General features: G+C 47.1%; 2 protein-coding genes and 1 long non-coding RNA gene across 4 annotated transcripts; 1 reads left to right on the top strand and 2 right to left on the bottom strand.

Moving 5' to 3' along the window:
* Positions 1-3,049: 3,049 nt before the first annotated feature.
* Positions 3,050-4,038, bottom strand: LOC137845725 (proline-rich protein 9-like). The gene has a single exon (XM_068663146.1). The coding sequence runs from the start codon at positions 4,021-4,023 to the stop codon at positions 3,460-3,462; it is 564 nt and encodes a 187-aa protein (XP_068519247.1). The 5' UTR covers positions 4,024-4,038; the 3' UTR covers positions 3,050-3,459.
* Positions 4,039-10,152: 6,114 nt separating this feature from the next.
* Positions 10,153-12,628, bottom strand: LOC137845699 (keratin-associated protein 10-4-like). The gene has a single exon (XM_068663120.1). It carries the CDS (start codon positions 12,626-12,628, stop codon positions 10,514-10,516), a length of 2,115 nt encoding a protein of 704 aa, XP_068519221.1. The 3' UTR covers positions 10,153-10,513.
* Positions 12,629-15,938: 3,310 nt separating this feature from the next.
* On the top strand, positions 15,939-18,140 carry LOC137845659 (uncharacterized). 2 transcript variants are annotated; one of them, XR_011090246.1, is made up of 3 exons: positions 15,939-16,246; positions 16,380-16,495; positions 17,016-18,140. It is a non-coding gene; the product is annotated as an uncharacterized lncRNA (long non-coding RNA). The 2 variants fall into 2 exon arrangements; XR_011090245.1 differs by having other exon boundaries at positions 15,939-16,165; positions 17,016-18,139.
* The last annotated feature ends 5,646 nt before the right edge of the window (positions 18,141-23,786 follow it).

Here is a 23,786-nt window from a genome sequence, read left to right as displayed (position 1 = left end):
AAAAATGATGAGGGATAACACAGGCTTGCTGATTCAAAGAGTCAGCCAGCCACTGTGGAGCCTCAGACCGTCTCAAAATAATATAATATGGTTTTCACCTTCATGGAGGTGAAATTGAAAGGGAGATGGGTGGGAGTTGCTACTAGAGAAACAAAATGAAGAAAAATCATCCAGTTTCCCAATAACAAAGCACCAGAACCCCCAGTCTGTAGAGCAAACTGTGCTTGAAGGGACTCACCTAGCGTCTTCTGCTGTTGGAGGAAGGGAAGAAAGAGCCACCTGGTTTAAGGAGCCTCCCAACCAGGAGGCTTTTATACGCTTTCAGAAGTCAGCCCTGGGAGTTGATGACAACAGATTAATGTGATGACCAGAATCTTTCACAACCAGAACCTGCTCCACTAACACCTCCGTACTCCTGGACTTCAGTCAAGGTCTATCAGAGATGCCTCCTCTTTTGGGTGCGGGGGATTTGTTGTTTTTAATGCAAGGCACACCCAGTCTGGTAATAACTGGCTAATTTATTATTAATTCATCTTGTCCCGACCCTGGGCAAAGATCCCACAGGTGAACTCAGTTTTCTGGGCCAGCTCAGATCCACTCTGGAGTTGGTAAGACATTTGCATAAAGGTTAGGTGTCCCCCAGTAATTTTGTCTGTGATCACCAGGATAGATCTCTGGCTGGATGAGATATGTTGGAGCAAGGCACAGGAGACTTGTCCTTCCCAGCTCCCAGGAAGGGCAGCAGGCCTGCATTTGTTACACTCCGTGTTTTCAGCTCTTGCTTCTGTCCTTCTCCATTTTCCTTCCCCAAAAGAGGACTGAAACGTTTCATACTACTGAGAAATTGGAAAGGTTTCTCCGTACGTTTTCTTAGGATTTCCCTTAGTTTTTCACTGATGGAACTAAATTTTATTTACAAACACTGAGTTTGGCTTGCTGGGGTTGTGGCAGGATTTCTTTTTCTGGGGATGGATCTATGCTAGAGAAAAATGAGAGTCCTCTTGATTTTTATTTTTTTTTTCCCCAGGAAGGAATAGAGAAATTGTTTCAACTGAAACATTGCCCTTAGCTCTAGTGGAAAAGGTAGTTCAACCTTCCTTGAGTATTTCTCAATGCTATGCCCTGTGGGGTCATATTCAGCCCCATGAATTACAGCCCAGTGTCCATTATAGTGGTGTGATATGCAAAGAGATGACGGACATGGCTTCCACTGGGTGTAGGTGAGCAGCAGGTGCTAATGGAATATCCCACACCTTAATGTTGCCCATTCATTGCTGATTTACCAGGGGTCTTAATGATCGCGTGGTTAACACGGACCAAACATCATTAATTTTTGTAAATATATAGGAGAACCTTAGCAATGCTCAACATTAACCACAGGTGCATAGAAGAGCAATGTGTCAGGGCTTTTGCGACACATGTTCCTACAGGAACAGGAAACATGATGAGCACAGCCTAACAGGTCTCTTTGTCCACTTCCTCTAGGGTTTTTGGAGCAGCGTGCTCACATCTGTCATTACTGCACCTGGTCCAGAGCTTGCAGCGGAGACAGAAGAAAAGAGAGGAAATTATAAATGACTAACATGTCTTATAGATCTGGATGAAGAAGACTGGACATCAATTATGAGTGACTAACCTGTGGGACAGATCTCCTTAGTAGCTGCATATGACTTCCTGACTAAGACATTTTCCATGCCTGAACCTGGGCACTGACGTGAAGTATGTGGCAGCAGCAAGCAGTCATTTGTGAGGTTGTGGATGGCAAAGTTCTGTGTTGAATCCCTAAAGGTTTGGGTTCAACAGTAGAATTGGAGGTACATGTTCTTAGTCTCCCCTTCACCTTTCTTGCTGTTAAATATCTGGTCCACCACTTTGAACTGAAGGCATGTTGCAGTGTAGAATTTCTTTGCCTTAGTGAGATACAGTATTTTGTCTATTATTATTCCTTTTTGATGATATCACCTTTTGGCGTTGACAGAAATAAGACAAAAAATAATCTACTGTCAAACCTGCACACAAGGTCTCATTAGATGCTGATTTGGTAACAGTGTTTACACACACCTAAATATAACTCTTTTCTTTTCTAGATTAGTCCTCCTCCACCCTTGACATAATGACACGGTAGGTGGGTAATAATTCTCTTCATCCCAGACATGGAAATTGTATGGCCATCATGGAGACAGAGGTAAGCAAGTCACATGCACGGTGTGTAAGACAATGGGAGCGTTGTCTCTGAAACTCGACGTCTAAATGGGTACAACATCCATCCAGACAATGGGCCTCCTTCAGTTTCAGAATTGTGTCTCTAGATAAAGAGGATGCACCTGTAAGTGAATTCAAATATTATTGTCCCCTGCCAGGTGTTAATGAACCTGAAATGCCAACTACTTTATCAGCTGGGGAGGTAACTTCTCCTCGTTGCAGATGGGGAATGGATAGATAACAATGGCAAGACTTGCCCAAAGCCACACAAAGTATCTACAGCAAACTTTGGACCAAAACTGCAAACTTGCAGGGCTAGGACCTGTTCCTGAACCACAAAAACATTCATCTCCTGAAGCCGAATCCCCTACTTTCTATCTTTAGTCAGTGAGGATCATGGGAAAGGTTCCCTGAAAATACCATTTTCATCTCCATCGGATTGATTTAAATAAATAATTAAAAACTCACCATTATGTTTCAATGATTTCTCTCTTAGCTTGGGGTTTTCTTCCACTTAAATTTACGTTTTAACAGTTCCTAAGATTTGGTCCCAAAATACAGAGACATAAAGATCAAAAAAAAAATTTTGTATCATTACTCTGAGGTAGAACAGAACTGTGATACCTGTCAGGAAAGTGTTCATCAGCTGATGTTTTGTTTATGGTATTAATATTGTCCAACGTTATAACGCATGCTCCCTCTGTTCACAGCACTGCATTTTAGACACAAATCCTCTACAGCCGTACCAGCTTTTTAAAAGGAAAACTAAAGGAAGATGTTCTTGGGTCCGAAGACACAGGAATTGGGGGACAAAAGAAAGACAGAAGACACATTATGCCATCGATGGTCAATTTTTATTGCTGCACATAGACATTGAAAGGCAAGAAGACATGCATTAAAAGACAAGATGAGAATTATAGAATGGAAGTGGAGACATCTTCCAACACCAACTTCTCATAGCACAGCCTCTGCCAAGATGCCCCGTGGTATAATAATGGTCAACTGCAGTTACCAAGAAAAAGTTGCTGAGTTAGAAGTAGCAGAAGTAGCATAGGAAGAAAAGGTCCAGGCTGGAAAAATTCAGAGAAATATTTTCCAAGTCAAAGAAAACGTGGGATGACCATGTTGGGAGAGGTCTTGGTACGTCGCAGGTGGGTCTGTAATCTGTGTTTCATTCCATGGATGCTCATGAGCCCGTGGATATTGCAATGCACCAAAGTGTTGGGGGTGCTCGCAAGGCCCATTCAAGTAAGGCAATTAGCACGGGTGAGAGCAGACAGTGCCGCATGGCTCCAGGCACACGGTCTCGCACGTATCACACTTCTTAGCGCACACCTCCACGCACGCCGGCGGGCAGGGCTCCACACACTTGGTGCAGCACTGGCTGATGCAGGGCTCCACGCACTGGGTGGTGCAGTGGGTCGGGCACTGGGTTTCACAGGGCTTTATGCAGGCATCAATGCATGTGGGGGGACAGACCTCGACGCACTGCGTGGTGCAAGGCTCCACACACTGGGTGGTACACTGCGTGCTGCAGGGCTCCACGCACTGGGTGGTGCACTGGGTGGTACACTGGGTGCTGCAGGGCTCCACGCACTGGGTGGTGCAGCATGTGGTGCACTCGGAGGCACAGGGAGCCTGGCAGACATCCACACACTTAGGGGCACAGACCTCCACGCACTGCGTGGAGCATGGCTTCACGCAGATGTTGCTGCAGGGCTCCACGCACACTGGCTCACAGGGCTCCACACACTGGTTGCATTTCTTCACGCAGAAGGAAGGGAACACGCAGGGCTGCTTGCACTGCTCGTAGTAAGACATTCTTCTGGGGTGCTGGCAAAGCTGGAGGCAAAGACAAGAGAGAGACAAGATCAGGACATTTGTCTTTTCTCTGTAAGGCACAATTCCCAACCTAAGCCCTTAAAACATACATAGCAGTTAGCTGGTGGATTCACAAGAGGCCTATTAGGAAAAGTTGCATGTGTGAATGATTTCTGCATTCAAATACATACAACTAGCACTACCAGATTATTCCTTTCTTGGGAACCTGCAAGCATCAGTGTTAGAGAAACTACAACCATAAACCCTTAACAGTTGCACACAGTTTAACTTTGAAGAAGCCATAATGTTAAAATAGTCTATTTCCTTATTTTCTTATTTAAGTCGTCAGATGTTCCAGAGCCCATCCTCTGTCCATCAGTTTTTCAGTTCCTCAAACACACAACAGAGCACATCCCCATTTGTGTAGACATTGAGCTGCTAATCCCAGAGGATAAATCCCAAAGACCACAAGTTCAGATGCTCTCCCTGCTGTATATCGTGGTTCATCATTGGAGTTGCATCAAAATTAATGGGCTTCTCCCTTCATAAGGGAAGGGTTGGGCCAGAGGCTGCAGCTCCTATTTCTGATTCAATTCCTCATCCTGATTTCTCACAGATGCCTCCTGCAGTGCAGCCCTCAGGTGTCCTGCAGCTTCCTTCTTACTGACAGTGCTTCTTCCCAGCCATCTCTTTTGAAGTCCTAGGTCTTACTCTGCAGCATCCAGTAATTTATATAATTTCCTGACTTAATGAGGTTTACATAAATTAATGAAGAGTGAATATGAAGGAGGATAAGAGACAGATAGTTTCCCAACAGGTGACAGGACATTTGCAAGCTACTTACAGAGGAACAAACTCTAAAAGAGTCCAACATTTCTTCCCCCCATCCCAAGACAAAATCCTGAAACAGGAACACTTGAAGCAAAGCTCTCCTGTGATAGCTAGTATATTCTTTTGACCAGAACAACCGAGTAACACAGTTATCATATTATTCCCTGATAAATCCAATAAAGACTTACCAGTTCACCAACACAAGTGAGTGAGGGAGAAGTCAAATGAACTGATGTGGGCATCAAAATGCAAACCTTTTTATATGGCTTGCGTGGCGTCATCTCCGGAAACGAAGAAGCCCAGGGGTATGGACACCTGACCACTAACAACTTGAATAAGCTCCACCTATACATGCTTTACATATTTGTTTACAACATAATTTTTGATGGAAACCTTCTTCCAGGCAAGGCATGTGATTCTGAGCAAAATCTGTTTCCACCTAATACCCAAGTCATGCAGTTCCCAACGGGAATGACACAGTAATCAAAAAATAATAATCAGATAGGTACAGCATTAATTGCTTTTCCAAAAAGATTTAGTATGCTTGGATATTTTAAACTCCTTATTTCCATAAATGTCTGAATGATACCTTAGTTGTATTTTCAATGAAGCAAGAACAGATGGCTATTATTAGTGAAGACGGGCAATTAATTGATTTGATTTACTCTGAGAAATATTTTCTCCTAATTCTCATGCTAAGAGGGAGCTAATCCTACAGTGTGCCATCAATACTTCCACAGTATATTGAGGTTTCTGTTTCTCCAGGACCTTTTTAAACATTAAATACACCCAGCCCCTTCCTCTCCATACTGCTGCCCTATTAACAGCATTCGTGCTTGGCAATGCCAATGGGGACACAACTCCAGTCACCCTGAGGACCTCTTCAAGCCATTCGGGGCAAAACAGAGGGGCACACATTTTAAAGGCCTATTTTTCCATTGCTAGAGCAGTGTAAATTTACTTCAGTTTAAGTGGAATTAAGGCCCAGAACTCCATGTTAGCTATTGAATCATTTTCCTAGTTGTGATATGTCACTCAGCTTCACAGCACAGAAAATCTTTATTTCTCCAAGATATTCCAATCACAGAGGTGGAATGTGATCACTGGGCTACATTTGGGTGGCCAAATTCCCCAACTAGATCATTTACAAAAATGCTGAATGAGCAGAAAAAAACAGCAACAATCCATTCAGCATGAGCAGTGCATCCTGTTTATACTGGACATCAGGAGTTCTGCTGGAGAATGACAGGCATCGGCGCCGATTCCTTTCTAGTGTTTACACGGGGGAACTGGAGTTCCTGACCTAAACTCATGTGAGCAGATTTGCATTGCTCTTGGCATCTTCCTGGGAGCACCTCATGGTTTGTTCATTCTTTCCGCTCCTCTCTTCATTTGCAGCATAGACGTAGTGCATCATGTGCCTTTTTCCCCCCCCCCAGACTTGCACCAGCAGCTTTTGTAGATGACAGGAATAGGGACTTGTACAGTGGGTTTTGCTCATGTTGCATATCTGCCTCAGGGTGAGGAGGAAGAGCCATGACTGCAGCAGATAGGCCCCAAAGATAATAAAACATACTGAGAGCAACCAGATGAGATTTATGTGTCTAGTATTTTGATGGATAAACATCTCCCCATCTCCTCCACCTAGCGCTAACCTTGCTGTGCAATACCAGCAATCGCCCTCCAGCTCCTCTAGGTCCCCTCACAGCAGCTACCACCATTGCTTATTCTGCTGGGGGGGGTTCTCTTGGCCTGGTTTGTACCGTTCATGCTTTCCTGGGGCTCCAGGCTCATTTCTGAAACCAATGGTGATGACTGGTTCTACGTCTCCCTTTCTATAGGGTGTTATTGTGAACCCTATTGTTATATTTGATTAGCAAGAAATTGTAACAACTTCCAGGAGAAATAGATATTTTAGGAGATATAAATTGATCTGCATTTGTAATATGTGGGAACACCAGAGGGATGGATTATTATTTTTAATTGACACTTATTTGTGGATCTCTATTATATTTATGAGCAATTTGGCTATTTGACTAGTCACATTAGGTTCAGTGAGTCAGGACTCCACAGCGACATCCGTTCACGGCCATCATCCTTTGGCAAAAGAACTGGAAAGAAATGATATTCCAAAGCCGCAGCTTCTGGGATCTACTTAATTAAATGGCAGACATTAAGCTCACTCGCAGAAGCAAAGGCTGGTGCAATGAGTAGCTATTTGATGAAAAGAGGACTGCAGAGAGTAACCTGAACAAGAGGCTCCTGGATCCCAGAAGGAGTCAGAGTGACACTTCTTCTACCCAGAGGTTTGGCTGGTGTCGCAGAAGAAGAGCCCCTTGGGCAAAGTACTCTGGTGTTCAGAAAAATGTTTATGAAGAAATCAGGAAAAAAAAACAAAAAAAAAGGCACCGTCAATACACTTGGTTCCCAATAATCCTCATATCTCACCATCAAGAGCTAACAAAGATGGTGGCACAACCAGACTGGAGCTCTCTTCCCATACCTATAAAAATTTCGCCTGCAGATGTGAAACACACCATGGTCACAGAGACATGATTATTAACATAAATACACAACTTCAATATCTGTAGATGTCATAATTTTTGATGGAAACCTCCTAAACTGAAATTCTTCCCTGTGCAACTATTTCAGTATGCACTGCTTTGGGCTGTTAGCTGGATTTCTGCTAATATAGAATAACTATTTCAAAAACTCCTAAAGATGTCAGAAGTATGACACCTGTGGATTTCTTTGAATCCTTTGGTTTACCCAAAAACCTCCTAAGTAAGATTTGTTCCTCTGTTGCATCCAGCACCAGTTGGCATTGGGGATGTCATATGAGACCCTGTACTGGAAGAAGCTTTGTGTATGCACAACATCCCGTTTAGTACACTACCCACATTTGAGTGAACGAAGCATTTTCATGGAAACCAAAGATTCTTCCCCTATTCTCAACATGGCAATGCCTTCCCAGGACATTCCTGCACTTTGCTGCAATTAAATCTTAAAGTCCTTGGCGTCATTACACCTGACTTTCCCCTCTCATCATTCCCTACCACAACTGGGAACATTCACGGCACTGAGGGCAGCTTCCAGGGCGGGCCGGTCCCAGGTTGCCCGACCTTGCTCCAGCTTTGGAAATCCTCGCATAGCTGAGATGCCAGGAGTCTGAGTGCAGAATGCAATTAGCCTCACATGAAAACAAGTGGCTTGTCTAGTCCATGCCCTCCGGACTATTTGATCAAGTAATTAGATCATTACTTCTGGGGCTGAGAGGAACCCAAACACAGCACTATCCACCTCTTTTCCTGTTTACTCAGGAAGGTGAGTGCTCCATGAAGAATGACAAGTGAACATCTGAATGCAATTAAATCTGAAAAAGAGGAACTAGCTGTGGCTGAAAAAAAATAACTCATCCATTTTATCTTTTGCCTTCTGACTATTGCAGGTATTTGCTCTGATTTCCCAACACTTTGGAATGGGAATCTGAATTTCTTTAGGACTTGTATTTTACTGAACAAAGCAGTGTCCTGATCTCTGAGGAATACATGATAGAGCTCAAAGCATGTTGCCTGAGAGCAAAAACTGCAGGTCTGCTGTACTTGATCATGCTGAACTACACTTTTCTCCCAAACATTTATGAGAGTTTCATAGATGTTGTGTAAATTTTCAGTGGCTCAGGAAAAGGGGTCTCTGTTCCTCTTCCTATGGCATAAACCTGTGATGCCCACCTAGCAATGACGTGTCTGCTCTCTGCTGCAAAGGCCCCATCCTTTTAAAACACTGAGTTTCCAAGTTCATATGTAGTATTAAAGATAATGCAAGATTGAGGCCATCAGAAGGATGCCTTAGAGAAAGATTTTAAGGAATAATCTTTTCTGAGTGTTATTTTTTTCCATCTACAGTTTCTTATTTCCCAGAAGAGTGTTCCATTGGATTTGGGAGCAGGAGCAAAAGTAATCATTGCTTGCACAGAACATTTAAGTGAGTTTTAGAGGAGCCTTGGAGTCAAACCAGACCTCCACAGAGGGGTGATTAGGAAGCCTCAATTGCTTTGGTGTTTCTGTTGGGTAGCATTTGTGCTGAGGCAATGCCTTAGCCCTTGGCAAGGACCCTGCACCCACAAGTGCTGCACAACCAGCAGGGAGAGCTGGGCTCCGCCACGACCCACCGGGAGGGGAGGATGGAAACAGGAGAGCCACGAGGGTGGGGTGATTTGCGCGAGGCCGGATCTCCCCAGCCGCGTGCAATGCCACGTCTGCCAGGTATGAGTTATCACATCCAACTATTGGTCCAACTCCTCTACTAGAAAAAGCGAGACGGTGATAATTGCAGGTTAGTCACCAGCCTCGTGCCTCTGGGGCATCTTTAAAAACAAGGCAGTGGGTGCTTGCAGACGGAGATGTGCCCACGTTGCTGCTTCAGCAGCTGGGCCGGCTGCCCCACACCTGCCTCCCCAACTCTCCTCCCTTCAGCAGCTGCTGCTGGCTCTGAGCCCACCCTGCACCATCTCCACTCAGGGAACCCACAGAGCACAACCGTGGCATGCAGAACAACACAACTTTGAGTCCTTGGGGACGTTGCTCATTCCTGGAGGAGAGCTCTGCCAGCAAATACTGTGCTAAGGAGGAAGCACTCAGATCCTTGTCAATAAATGTTCATGGAGGGCTACCAAAGTTGTCCAAGGTACCCTGCTAATACTGCTATCCTTTCTGCAGAATTCAGTGGTGAGCAAATCCATGTTGCTCTCCCCAGCTGATGAGACTTGCCCAATTGCCACCAGAGACAAGGAAGTGCAAGTCGATTGCAAAAGGCTGAGATAGGACCTCCTGCGCACAGGTGGCAATGTCACAAGGCACAAGCAGTCTCCCAACCCTGCTTGTCTTCCCTTCATTAGTGGCTCGTTTACCCATTGCTAGTAAGGGAATGTTTTCTTTCTGCCTGTGGGACGCAAACACAGCAGGCCCTAAGCTCCTCCAGCTTCAGGAGCACTGCAGCTGCATTTTCAATGTGAAAGACATTGAACCATGGCAGAGCTGTGTTTCCTTGACACATACAACAAACACCCCCTTTCCCAGGCATCATATGGGGAACCCTTGTTATTGCCTTAGACCTTGCCATGTGTTCTAACATTAGCTGCCACTCTGCAGAGATCAGACATTTAGGAAGAAATTAAAAGGAGGAAGTGTGAGTCTGGGGGTGTGCAAAATGGAAGGAAAACTTGCAGACAGCTGTTGCCAAGATTAATTGTTTTTATTGCTTAATACAAGAAAAGGAGAAGATGGTGAGGAAGAACAAACAGGGAAATTCCTCCATCCACATCAGTGCAGAAAAGAATTACAGAATCCCTCTCCCAGGCAATAATCCTGGGGGCACAAAATCAAGTGGTTCTGTGTTACAAGGAAAGGCATTGCGCTTTAGATAAATACATTAGAAACGATGCAGAATGCAAGGAAAACCATGTGTGGGTCTACCCTTCCTAGGGGAGGAAGGGCAGAAGGGAAGCCGAAAGGTGAGGAAGACGTCGACGGGTTCAGGGGTCTGCAAACCATTTTCATTCCATAGCTGTTGGGGAAACCACAGAGCAGAGGAACCTCAGAGGGGTCATCTGGTGGCTCCCACTGCAGGAGCCCCCTGCACACAGCTGCTCAGGGAGCCCTCACTTACGAAAACAGATATCGGCACAGCTGATGGAGTACTGCTTGCCGCAGACACTGGCACACAGAGGGGTGGGCTGCATAAAGCAGGGTGCACAGCAGGGATCCACACACGTGGTGGTGCATCTGGTCACATCCCCACAGCAGGGATCTACACATCTGGTGATGCACTTGGTCACTTCCTCACAGCAGGGATCCACACACGTGGTGGTGCACTTGGTCACTTCCTTGCAGCACGGATCAACACATCTGGTGGTGCACTTGGTTACTTCCTCACAGCAGGGATCTACACATCTGGTAGTGCATCTGGTCACACCTCCACAGCAGGGATCCACACACCTGGTGGTGCACTTGGTCACCTCCTCACAGCAGGGATCCACACACGTGGTGGTGCACTTGGTCACTTCCTTGCAGCACGGATCCACACACGTGGTGGTGCACTTGGTCACCTCCTCACAGCAGGGATCTACACATCTGGTGGTGCATCTGGTCACACCTCCACAGCAGGGATCCACACACCTGGTGGTACACTTGCTATACCTGCCATAACATGGGTCCACGCATGTGGTGGTACATTTGGTCACAGGTCTGCAGCAGGGATCCACACACCTGGTAGTACACTTGGTCACTTCCTTGCAGCATGGGTCCACACATCTGGTGGTACACTTGGTCACTTCCTCACAGCACGGATCCACACATCTAGTGGTACACTTGGTCACTTCCTTGCAGCACGGATCCACACATCTAGTGGTACACTTGGTCACTTCCTCACAGCAGGGATCTACACATCTGGTGGTGCATCTGGTCACACCTCCACAGCAGGGATCCACACACCTGGTGGTACACTTGGTATATCTGCCATAACATGGGTCCACGCATGTGGTGGTACACTTGGTCACAGGTCTGCAGCAGGGATCTACACACCTGGTGGTACACTTGGTCACTTCCTCACAGCAGGGATCCACACACCTGGTGGTACACTTGGTCACTTCCTTGCAGCACGGATCCACACATCTGGTGGTGCACTTGGTTACTTCCTCACAGCATGGATCCACACATGTGGTGGTGCACTTGGTCACTTCCTTGCAGCATGGGTCCACACATCTGGTGGTGCATCTGGTCACACCTCCACAGCAGGGATCCACACACCTGGTGGTACACTTGGTATATCTGCCATAACATGGGTCCACACATGTGGTGGTACACTTGGTCACAGGTCTACAGCAGGGATCTACACACCTGGTGGTACACTTGGTCACTTCCTCACAGCAGGGATCCACACACCTGGTGGTACACTTGGTCACTTCCTTGCAGCACGGATCCACACATCTGGTGGTGCACTTGGTTACTTCCTCACAGCATGGATCCACGCATCTGGTGGTGCACTTGGTTACTTCCTTGCAGCATGGGTCCACGCATCTGGTGGTACACTTGGTCACTTCTTTGCAGCATGGGTCCACGCATCTGGTGGTGCACTTGGTTACTTCCTCACAGCACGGATCCACACATCTAGTGGTACATTTGGTCACTTCCTTGCAACACGGATCCACACATTTGGTGGTGCACTTGGTCACTTCCTCACAGCAGGGATCTACACATCTGGTGGTGCACTTGGTCACTTCCTCACAGCAGGGATCTACACACGTGGTGGTGCACTTGGTCACCTCCTCACAGCAGGGATCTACGCATCTGGTGGTGCACTTGGTCACATCCTGACAGCATGGATCTACACATGTGGTGGTGCACTTGGTCACATCCTGACAGCAGGGATCCACACATGTGGTGGTGCACTTGGTCACGTCCTGACAGCAGGGATCCACACACCTGGTAGTGCACCTGTTCTGGTCCTGGCAGCAGGGATCCACACACGTGGGGATTCCGAACCAGCACGGATCCAGGGAAATCTGTCTCCTGCCAAGATTAGACAGGTTTATGTATGTGGTGGTGCCCCGAGGAACCCTGGCATAGTAGCAGGGATCCGTGCAGCGGGGCAAGCACTCGATGTTACAGACGGTGCTGGCAGGACCAATGCTTCTATTCACGGGCAAGTTCCTCAAGAAGACGATGTTAGGAGGGAGGCAGGGCTGTCTGCGCTGGCAGTCATTTTGGCAAAGCATCTTTGAGGGAGGGAGAATGTCTGAAAGAGGGAAAGGAATACACTGTGTGGAAAACAGAGGCATTCAGCTTTCCCAAGGCTATTTCACAGACTGAGTTAATCCGCACTTTTTCCGGTGGAACTCTGAGCCACATACTGGGGAAACAAACTGAAACCCAAGCAGGGCACTAACTCCACATGAAAGCATTTCAGGTTGTAGCCACCAGCTGTACATTTGTCGCAAACAACTTCTCAAAAGAGGAGCGAGAAGCGGTGTCACTCAGACTTTGGTAGATTACATGATGGGGTCTGATGGTGCGACAGCCTCCACCTTCCCAGGGCTCCCCTCGGTTTGGGATTACCTCTCTGCCACTACCTCTTGGTGTCCGCCCAAGAGGGATACTTCCAGCCTCTGAAGGCTACCTGTCCACACACAGGCTGGAAGCCGAACGGCGAGGCCCCGTGCTGGGAGCCTCCCCCCGGGACAGGGCCTGGCCCTCATGGGCCGCGGCTTCTCCGGCTCTCCCACAGAGCTCCTCGCAGATCTCCCCACCCAGACACCCTTCCAGGCGCCGCTTACCCCTGCAGCCTGCCAGGCTCCACTTCTTATCTTCCCTCCCACTTTTTTGCCTTTGAAGTCCTTGCCTTGCCTTTTGATCTCTCTCAAACCCAACAATTTCCTGGTTAAAACCGGGCTACAGTGTCACTGGGGAAGGAGAGAGGCTGGGCCACTCTCACCTACCCTGAGACGCACCTCGATGGAAAGCACACAGCAATTGCAAAACATAAAGCAAATAGAGGTTGGAGGAAGACAGAATGACCAGTCACCCTTAACTTAGCTGCTTGATAAGTACCACATACAAATCTCGCTAAGCAGAAGTACTTGTAAGTCTTCTAGCTTGCTTCTGCAGATAATATTTAAAATTAAATAACCCCAGCCTTTACATTACTTCCCAGTCAGCCAAGAGAGACTTACCCAATTCACCACCGGGAACTAGCATACGAAACCAAAATGGTTTGAGAAACCCCACAATATGAACCCTTTTATACGATTTCAGTGTCCGTGTCCCCGGAAGTGAGACACCTCAGGGGTATGGAAATAAAATTTGTAATAATCCAGACTTGCTCCACCTCCAATCCTTAAATTACCTGCTTACATTATAATTTTTAATGAAACCTCTCCATTGAGGTGGTACATGCAACCTATGACATCTGCCTGCAAGCCTGAATTCCTCATCTACGTATTTCGTATGGGGGGTGGGGAGCAAAGAACAGATGATACAGCATGGAAACAATCCCCTTGGGATTAAATTGATCTTTAAATAAAAATTAATTTAGTACATTTTCTTGCACCTTCTGCTGTGACACCCTGTGGTCACAGCAGAAGTGGTGTATGTGGTATAGGACTTGGAACAGCTTCGTTCTGCTCTAGTGTGTCAGTTTCCGTGCTCTTCCTTGTATACACTATCCGTCCCAACAAAATTTTTTTTATTTTTTACAAAAATTATGTATTCCAGGTAACCTGGCCAGTATTTCTTTTGTTGCCACATACAAGCATTCTCTCCCAACCTGTCTCAGGGTGCCTCTAAGAAGAGCCTGTCTTCAACATTAATACCCTATGGATAGCTGCAGGGAGCACAAGGATCTCCCCTAAGCCTCTTCCTCCCCAGGCTCAGCAGGTCCTTTGGTCTGCTCCCCACCCACCACCTGCTCCAGCCCCTGGACACCTTGGGGGTCCCTGCTGGACTTGCTCCAGTTTGTTGAAGGCTTTCTTGCACTGTGGGCTCCAAACTGGATCACAGACATGTCTCAGGAGGGGAGCACTCAGACCCTGCACCTAAGCGTGAGCTCCAAAAAGAGCAGCAGAGCAATGGGAGGACCCATATCTTCTGGGTGGCTCCATAACATCAGTGCTCCTCAATCAAACTCAGTATTCTAGCAAAAAAAAAATACAAATATATATATATATGCATATATATATACACATATATATGTAGTCCCAAAGCTGGGGAAAAGACAAGGAAACCTTAAAGAAAACAGGGAGGCCTGTAGCTTGTGTAGTGTATAGTGTTTTTGTAGCTTGTGTAGTCTTTTAGCCGAAAAAATAAGGAAATAATTGAATTAATTATTTAATTAAAAGACCTTTGTGAGGATTCTGATTCTGTGGGCACTGCACACCAGGCATGAACCTATAGACAACATACATATATACATATACATATATATATATATATATATATATATATATATATATAAATTTGTTATGATTTTGGCAGCAAGGCAGCCAGGGAAGACTTCACTATGCTAAGACCTTTAATCACCGTGGTAGGGCCCCTGTTTGATTTGTTGTGCTCACAATGTGGGCTAAAATGAGACCAAGACGCACCCTTCACAAGATAGCAAACAGTGTGTGACTGCAGCAGCATGGAGCTGCATGGTCCTGCCTGCCACAATTGTGGTTAAGTAACAAAGTTCTCATTTGAAATCCCCTCACTATAAGAGAGAAGGGAGATCCAATGAGTTCATTGCATCTGAGGGATCAAAGAGGCTGAGACTTCCTTCTCTGCTTGCTCCTAACTAGCCCTAAGTCACTCGGTGACACAAACATTGAACCAGTATTACCTGCGTGCAGAGACGAGCTCATACATCATCCAGAGACAAATGTGCATGCTTGTGTCTGCGTTCTGACCTCCCTCTAAGTGTGTGGTATACATGCTGCTGAGTGTGGTGATGCCCCACATAGTGGCTTTTGGTTATTTGAATAGAAAGAAATAAATTCAGGATGCGTGACCACTTGGGTTGCCAACGTTCTTCCGACCACAGCAATTTGAGTAAATCCTTGGCGTAATTCAGCTGCCTTTGGTAAACCAGTGGGCTGAAGGGGAAAGCTTGGTGGTCAATCCTCTTGTCAGCCCTCTGCTCTTCAGGGGTGCAACTGTGCAGGGATAAAGGCAAAAACCTGGTGAAGGAATATTGCTTTGTTACCTGAGTCAGAGTTCTAGAAGAAAATGCAAAACATCACGAGACCGGCGATGATATAAGAGTTTCCAGAAGCACACCAGGACCCTACAACTAGTAGTGCCACATCCAAACAGGACAGGGGCAGTGACAGAAGCAGGTCAGATGTGGCTAAAAGTAAAGGAATCTCCCACATCCCACATCCCACCCAGTCTCTAATGGCCCTCAATGATGTGTTGGGCTGGAGGATGTTTTACCGTCACAGAAAAACTGCCCATGACTGGCTGACTATTTGGCAGCAAGCCCTGAATCCATTCATTTCCCAAATTCTTCTCTGACGTCAGCCCTGCTGGAAGGACACGTGAATTTGCAAGCTATCTGGGCTCACTCGAGGTTATGCTGCAGCCACGGAAATAGATGGTTTCCATTAAAAATAATTAGGCAGGGCAGAGGCGGAGCAGGTCCATGTTAGCAAAGGGTTGCTTGTCTGTGTGCCTGAGGCACCTCATCTCCGGAGGCCAGGCTCTTGCATATACAAGGCAGATCCCAGGTTAAAGTTGCTGGGTCTGCTTGCTGGCTTTATTTGCTGATACTGAGCAGGGTAAGTATCTTCAAGATTTACGGATCTAAGACTACTACTGGCGTGGAACTTCTGCTGAGATAGATTACTGCTACCCACTATGTAAGGAAAATTGTTTATTAGCTCTCACATATCATTGGTGATAAGAGTTTGAAAGAGTAATAATCTTCTCCCTTCATGCTTGCTTTGCTGTAACTCCCATGGATGCTCTGCAAAATGATTTCTGGCGTCCCAGCACTGGATTTAGAGGACTAACACACCATCCTGCTCACCGAGGAGACGAAACTGCTGTGCATGTGGCTGTCATCTAAGTGGTGAAGTGACTACAGCATCGGTACGGCAGCGGCCAAGGTAAGAGCACCTGGCCCCACAGTAGGCAGCACGTCCTGGCTTTTTCCTGTTGAGCCTGTTGCTGCCTTTAGCAATGGCAAAGACAGGATGGTGACAGCTGCTCCTCTTGCAGCAGCTGCAAGATGGGTGTTCTGCAAGGGCAAATAGGGCAATTAGAAAATACCTGCAAAAGAGAGGAGAATACCTTGAAGTTTACAGCTCTGCTGAAAATGTTAATGAAATCCATCGCTATCTGTGCAAGGACATACTGCTAGGGTGGAATTGTTTGGCTGAAAGCCAATTTTAAATAGAAAAGTTGAGTTTGGATGTTGATAAAGAAAAACAGCACAACCAAAGTTCTCTTTGTAAGGAATGGTTGTAGAATTTGAAATAACAAACAGCCAGCTTTCTCTCTATTCCTTATGTCATGCCCAATTGCGGCATGAGCAGCAAGTACCTTGCTGAAGAATTCACCAACCAAGAAAGCAAACAGTCTGAAGTTTTGTGTTACTGGACACCAGATTGATCTGTTTTCTTTCAGGCTTGCCCACAGTGGTGAAAGATGTCTCACCCTCCTGCCTGCATGGGGGCGGCTGCGCTCACCGCCGCATGCCCACCATGCTGTGCCGCAGTGGACCAAGACACCTGCCCCAAACAGGATGTGCATCCCTGTCTGGAGCAGACTTCTGAGGTGGATCCCTGCCAATGCCAGGGTGCAGCCCCATGCCTGGATGTGTGCCTTCAGCTGAGTCCTCCCTGTGCACCTCCAGCTGTCCCTGTGCCTGGGGACGCCTGCTGCCCTGAGCTGACACCTGCCTGCAACTCTTGCACATCTCCATGTGTCACCACCTGCGTGTGTCCAGCGGTTGTCCCCTGTGACCTCCAACAAAGCCAGGGAGGGACCAGCTTCCCAGTGAAGCCCACAACCTTGCCAATAGAACCCTGCAGTCCTGAGATCGTGGGGACATGTGGGGAAACTTTCCCTCACCAGCACCCCGTGTCACCGATGGAACCCTGCACCATCGAAGTGCTTGAGACCTGCATGGAGACCTTCCCCAGCAGTTGCACGGCCTTGCCGGTGGAGCCCTGCTGTGCTCAGGCTGTGATCAGCGGTGATCCTTGCCCCGATCAGTGCCTGGTTACACACGTGGATACCTGTACGCCTCTAAGTGTGGTTTGTGCAGAGCCATGTGTGCCCCAGAGCACTGCGGGACCCTGCGCACCCCAGCGCACCGGGGAGCCTGCAGCCACCGACTCCACCAAGGGCACAGGCAAAGGTGATGGTGCCTGCCCGTCCCCACGAGCATCTTTCTGCCTCAACACCCGCACCGCAGCCATCGTGGAGCGGTGTCTGTCCCGGTGTCAGAACTGGCTGCGAGGCAAGAACTGAGCGGCAGCAGCAGGCACACCAGATAAGAAAGGATCCACTGCATCAATGAGACCTCTGCTGGTGAGTCTCTCAGTTTCTTGTGTATCAACAGGAGAGAAAATTGCTTCACGTTAAATAAAAAATACTTTTCAATCATCTGATAATTACAGCCCTTATTTTTATTGCCTAATATTAACTGCAATAATAATGGCAAAAGTGCAATGCACATATTAATTGCATTCACAGAGGCCCGTTTCATCATCTTCAACCTTTTTACTTCCCACATATAAATAACTACTTTCACAATCTGTCTTAAATTCAGTTAGGATTTTGCCTTTGGGTTTTCTATCTTCTTTTTTAATGGTCTCTTAGATTGAAATTGTTATGAGAATATTGAGAAAAGTAGCTCAAAGGCATGATTTTAACATAGCTCGAGAAAGGTCTTTTAAGGAGATATAAAATGACAGAAGGTATTTCAGGTGAAGAAAGAGCAAATGCTGAATAGGAAGAACTTGCAGAAAACACCAGGCAAAGAATAATGCTGAGAAATGCAAGTTTCGTTGCACAATGTCCAGTTAAGACTGAGTAAAATACTGCGTAATTAAAAGTTCCCCGCATGTAACATTCCCCAGAAATGGAGTTATATATCTAAATACTAGCAGCAGCCTGATGCAGTAGATGGATATAGCCTTAAAAAATGAGTAATAGAAAGGCCAGGGGGAGAAGGATCTGCCAGTCATTCTGCAGCTGTCCGCCGTGCAGATGGGGTACCACAGCCTGATGTCTCTTGCAGCCCCCTTCTGCTTGGCGCTGGCACCCTGGGCTCTCCATGCTCCCAGGGGCACTCGCTTGCGGGCTTCTGTTTGCTGGCACGGCTGCTTGCTGCAATCAAGCCCACTCCCGGCTCAGGGCAGCCTGGAAAAATGATGGGAACCAGCTCAGGCATCCAAAACAGCTGCTCGATGAAAGCCGGTTTTATTGGATTATGGCTGGGTCTTTAATGTCTTCTGTTAGGAAGGATTTTTCTGTCTCCATATGCACATCAAATAAAACATCCCTACGTGTTAGTGTGCTGCGTGCATTTGCAAAGAGATTAAATGAGTTCCTTATATTGTAGCAATAATTGCAGCTTACTGGATTGAGGGAATAAATTTTCATGAATCTGAAAAGTTTGTCAGCTATTTCCTCACCCACCCCATCTCCCTCCCAGTAAATAAATCAACAGATTTCATTCTCAAGACACCGTGCCAGATTATCGTGCCTGGAACTATATGTATTACCCATTATGTTGTAATACAATTCTTTTACGAGTTAGATTAGATCTGCAGTATCAGACTTTGGAAGCAATTATAAATCAAACATTAGTGAAGATAGCCTATAGTAATGTAAAAATAACTAGGATGAACCAGAGGAATACTGTTTACTGTAGTCCCAAATGTGCACTTGCAAAGTCAGATAAGCTCAGCTCATTGTTACAAGATAGATATTCCTTTGACACAGTATTACTAAGCTGTCCTTTACAAATTGTTGTGCTCTCCAACATGATCTCAATTACCAAAATAACTTCTCATTACACACTCTCATCGTCCTGGTTGGCACTTCTTGTCGCAACCCCAGCATTTATGGCTATGCCAACAGAGCCTGCGTTGTGCCGTCGGGTTTGACATGCAAATACCCATCCTCTGATGCTCAGAGCTTGCTGGCATCATCCTGGGTGCTTCTGAGCACAAAACAATGACAACAAAACAAAATCTGGAGGCAGAGCCTTTGCCTTCAGGAAGCTGGAGGTGTTCATCAAGACAAGCAAAGATTTCTTTAGCTCTTCAATGGGTGAGACCACCCAGGGCCACAGGTATCGATGGTTTTTCATGAAAACTAAGCCTGAAAAAAAAAAATAATCTCTTTTTTTGCTATGCATGACAGTTGTAACTTCAGTGAATATTTATTTATTCATTCAAACAATCTGTGGCAGAGGGAGGCTTTGAGCCTGGGCTGCAGTGCTGATGGCAAAGCAAGAAATCAAGAAGACCAGATCCAGATAGATCCTTTCACTGGTCCACGTTTTCTGGGAACGTGCTGCGTTTGCATCTCAGCACTCATGAACAGCCCTTTCATTGCCTTTCCCAGCTCTCTGTTCCTTTAGCAGTTCTCATGTTCCCCTCGCCATGATCTCCTCCCCTCATTCGTCTGTCATTATTCTGCCTCGTGACAGCTCATCATCATCAGGGTGGAGTGTAATTGGGACAGCTGGAAAAGAGGCATTAGGTGTGATTGTGGCATTCCGAACATATCAGCTAGTCATTTATCACTTCCCTGCAGAGAGGAAGGAAAAGACAAAATGCCAGCCAGCCTGGCTTTGGCCGAACTTTTTGCAAACCCCAGGCAAAGGCCTCATTTCTCAGGCACAGCCAGTGTTGCTGAGAGCTGGCATACAGACCTCTCAGCTGCTCTCATTTTCACAGGGTGGGAGCTCAGCACTCTCGGGATCTCTCTTAAATCCCATTTCCCAAAGCATCCAACAGGCAACAAAGAAGCCTGGCACCAAAGCCAGCACCCATAGCTGCCCTAAGAAACCTCTGGGGGACGCACTGCTGTCAGGGAGCACAAGCCACTTGGTGGCAAGCTCCAACATCCTTCTCTTGGCCTTTCGGAGGGCAAATGTTGTTAATTCCCCAAATCAACTTCAGCCTGTGGGAACAGCAAGCATGAGCCGGGCTGCTACAAGCCTTCCCTGCCCACGATTCTCAAGCCAGAGGCAGGAGCATCGCTGTAATGCCAGCTCTGCTGACCCCAAGGCTGGTACTGCGTATCCCATGGAGCCAGGTGAGTCATTTGAGGAAGCCGATCCTTCACAGCCCGTCAGCTGCTGCACGTCTGCACCTGAGTGGTGCCAGCCTGGAGTCCTCATTCCCCTGGCCTGAGTCACCAGCTCCAGAGGGGCTTCCAGGCACAGGGAGACCAGGAAGCACAGCTACAAGGAGCACCTCCCACCCGCTGCTGAAAGCAGAGAGCTCAGCACCCCGTTAGCATGCTTGGGAAACTCTTCACAGCACATCCAAGCTGCACAAAGTAAAACATTTAACACAAATAGCACTCAGCCACCATCAGATTGGATCTGGATTCACTTTTTTTGTTTTGTTTTTTTTTTTTATATCCCATTTTTCCTCTCTGGTTTTCAGGCTTCAGTTCAGCATCTCAGTGGATTCAGGGTCAGGTGGCTTTTGCCCATAGGCTGTGACCAGCTCCATTGCCATACAGCACAGCTCTAAACTTCAGCAGAAACGTACACCACGGGGAGAAGTTCCTGAGACTGGCTGGGCACCCGCCAGTGCCCAGTTTCTTCCTCTGTGTTTACCTTCGCAGCATAAGCAAACAGAAACACGGCTCTGGAACAAGGCAGCCCACAGGCAGAACTGGTAGAGCCTGGTTTCCACCGTCTCTCCTGTGTCCAGCAGCCCAACAAAGGGAGAACTGGCTGGTCCTTTCTACTGCGGCAGCATTAACCAAAGCTATACAGCCTTTTTTCTTTTTTTTTTTTTCTTTTTTTTTTTTTTTCTGTGAAACTGGTAGAAATTTAGCATTTGTTTGAACCACACCACTGTGCCAAATTGAATAGGTTAGGGTATAAGAACTGAGAGCATAGAAGTTGTCCTTCTTGGGAAAATCAGGCTAAAGGACGATCAATCCCAATGTTTAAAAGAAAGCAGCTGATTTCCCTGCCTATACATCTCCTGGGAAAATAAGAGTGGAGTGGGCAGGGCAGTCAGGGATTGCAGTGCTGAAAGTGGCATCATTAACGCAGCCAGGACGAGGGGCACCAGCCTGGCTTTACCCCCAGTGCCCCCCTATCCCTCCTGATTTGTGCAGGCAGCTGCCTGCCCCACTCCTGCCACCCCACACGAGTCCCTGCTGGGTGAGCGCTGTCGTGCCCCAAAGCACCCGCTCCGGTGCTCGGCTGCCAGCCCAGCGCAACGCCTTGATCCTCCCTGGCACACCTCATCCAGCCAGCTCCTCCACCCCACCAGCCTGCCCTTGGTGGGGTTTCCATCAGGTCGAGTTTCCCAACACGTCCTCGCTGCCCCCTCCCACCCCCTGCTGCAGACACGCTCCCATCCCTGCAGCACAGCCGCCTCCCAGTCCTTCCCCATTGCTTCCTCCCCACCTGCCCTGGATGCTCCCGCAGTCGCTCCTTGGAGCTGCTGTTTGGGGCAGCAGAAAGCATCTTTCCACCCCAGCTAGAGAAAATCCATTCCCTGAAATCGCACCTTCCATCTAAAACTAGCTAGCAAAAAGAAGCAAAACTCTCCCACTGAAGTGCCGGGCAGCGAGGAAGGTAACGGGGAAAGGCACCAAAATCATCCCCACCACCAAGGGGAGCAGCCTGAAGGAGCCCAGCAGTGACTCACTTCCACCGTGGCCACAGGAGGTGACTCAGGTCTGACCCTCAGCCTTCGCAGACAGAGCCACGAGGGACCACAAGGGAGCTGCTGCCCCATCCCACCTGCCCTGCAGACAGCGTGAGGACAGCTTGGGGACAGGTGGGGACAAGCTGCTGCCGCCTCCATCCCTAGCCCAGCAAAAGCTCTGAGCTCAGCCGTGTGCAGCAGGGGAAGAAGAGCACAGAGGAGAGAGTTCCAGCCTTCTGTGCGCTGCCACAAAAAGCTGGTTAATGCTTAGAAGAGGATTTTCCAAAAATCCCCATAGCTGGATGTCTCCAAGCAAGGTCTGGGGGTGGGCAGCAGACCCGGTGGGAGGGCTGGGGTCCTGGCTGCCCACCCAAGCACACACAGCTGTGGTCGTGTGTGCACACGTTGCTGCACCTGCATCCTTCTGCAGGCAGAGAAAGGCAGGTGCTTGCAGAGGGAGGGGAGATTATCCCACATTTTCTGCTATGAAGAATTATCTCATCTCACCTCTGCTTCCCTCCTAGCTTTATTCTTGATCTCTAATCACTAAAGGTTTGCTTAACATGAAATAAAGAAATTCGTATGTGCTCTCCATATAACACCATGCACAGCAGTGCACCTATCATCATTTACTTAAACAGCTCTGGGTATGGAAGAGGAAAGAAACTCTGGAGTCCCTTTGCCCCTTCAGAAAATAATTTACTTGAAGATGACTTCTATATTTTGCATTAAGACAGCCATCTGGATAAGCCATGAGCAAATGAAGCACAGAAAAATCCTGCTGTCACAAGAAGGATCAAGGGGAATAAAATAATCGGAAATACCTGTGCCCCTTTGTGAGATCTGGGGTAGAAATGCAAAAGAACATTTTAATTAACTTCGCCGTAACTATGGTTAACATATGTATTAAAACTGCCTCAAAACAAAGTATCCTCGAAAGCTTTGTTTCATCCAAGAGATTAATTCCTAATTTTAATTGTGGGATTATTCAAATGCAGAAGGTCTTTTAGATATTAAAGGCACTGCTAGCTGGCTTTCAGTGCATTACCACAGGGAGCCTCGGAATCCAATTATCTCTGAAGAAATGTTAAATATGCTCATTAACATGTAAGAAAGTAGAAATGTGTATTAGAGAAAAGCTGATGTATTACACTCCTTAATGTCACAATGAATTAGCAGTAAAGAAGGCAGCAACAGAAATAACTTACTGAAATGCCTAGGCAGCATAGGAAAATAAAGCATTTTATTGCAATTAGCTTAATTCCTGATAATGACATAGATGTAGTGATAAAGCTCTCTGCATAATGGGCTCCAGCTCTGGGAAAGTTTGGGAATTGCGCTTTGTGTGTGCAACGAGGCAAGAAAAGGGAACCTCAGCATCAACTGCTCTCAACAGATGAAAGAAAAAAAGAGGGGAAAACCAGACAGAAAGGACAATAACTGCGGACAAACCTCTGGCTCCTGTTGCTGCATACAGTGAAGACACTACAGCAGGCTTTTGCTTTTTCTTCTAATGTCCCAAAGCAAACCCCAACTC

The sequence above is a fragment of the Anas acuta genome, chromosome 28 (assembly GCF_963932015.1).
Source record: "Anas acuta chromosome 28, bAnaAcu1.1, whole genome shotgun sequence".
NCBI classification, from domain to species: domain Eukaryota; kingdom Metazoa; phylum Chordata; class Aves; order Anseriformes; family Anatidae; genus Anas; species Anas acuta.
The sequence above is the reverse complement of the archived record's forward strand: the minus strand, read 5'-3'. Positions and strand labels throughout refer to the sequence as shown.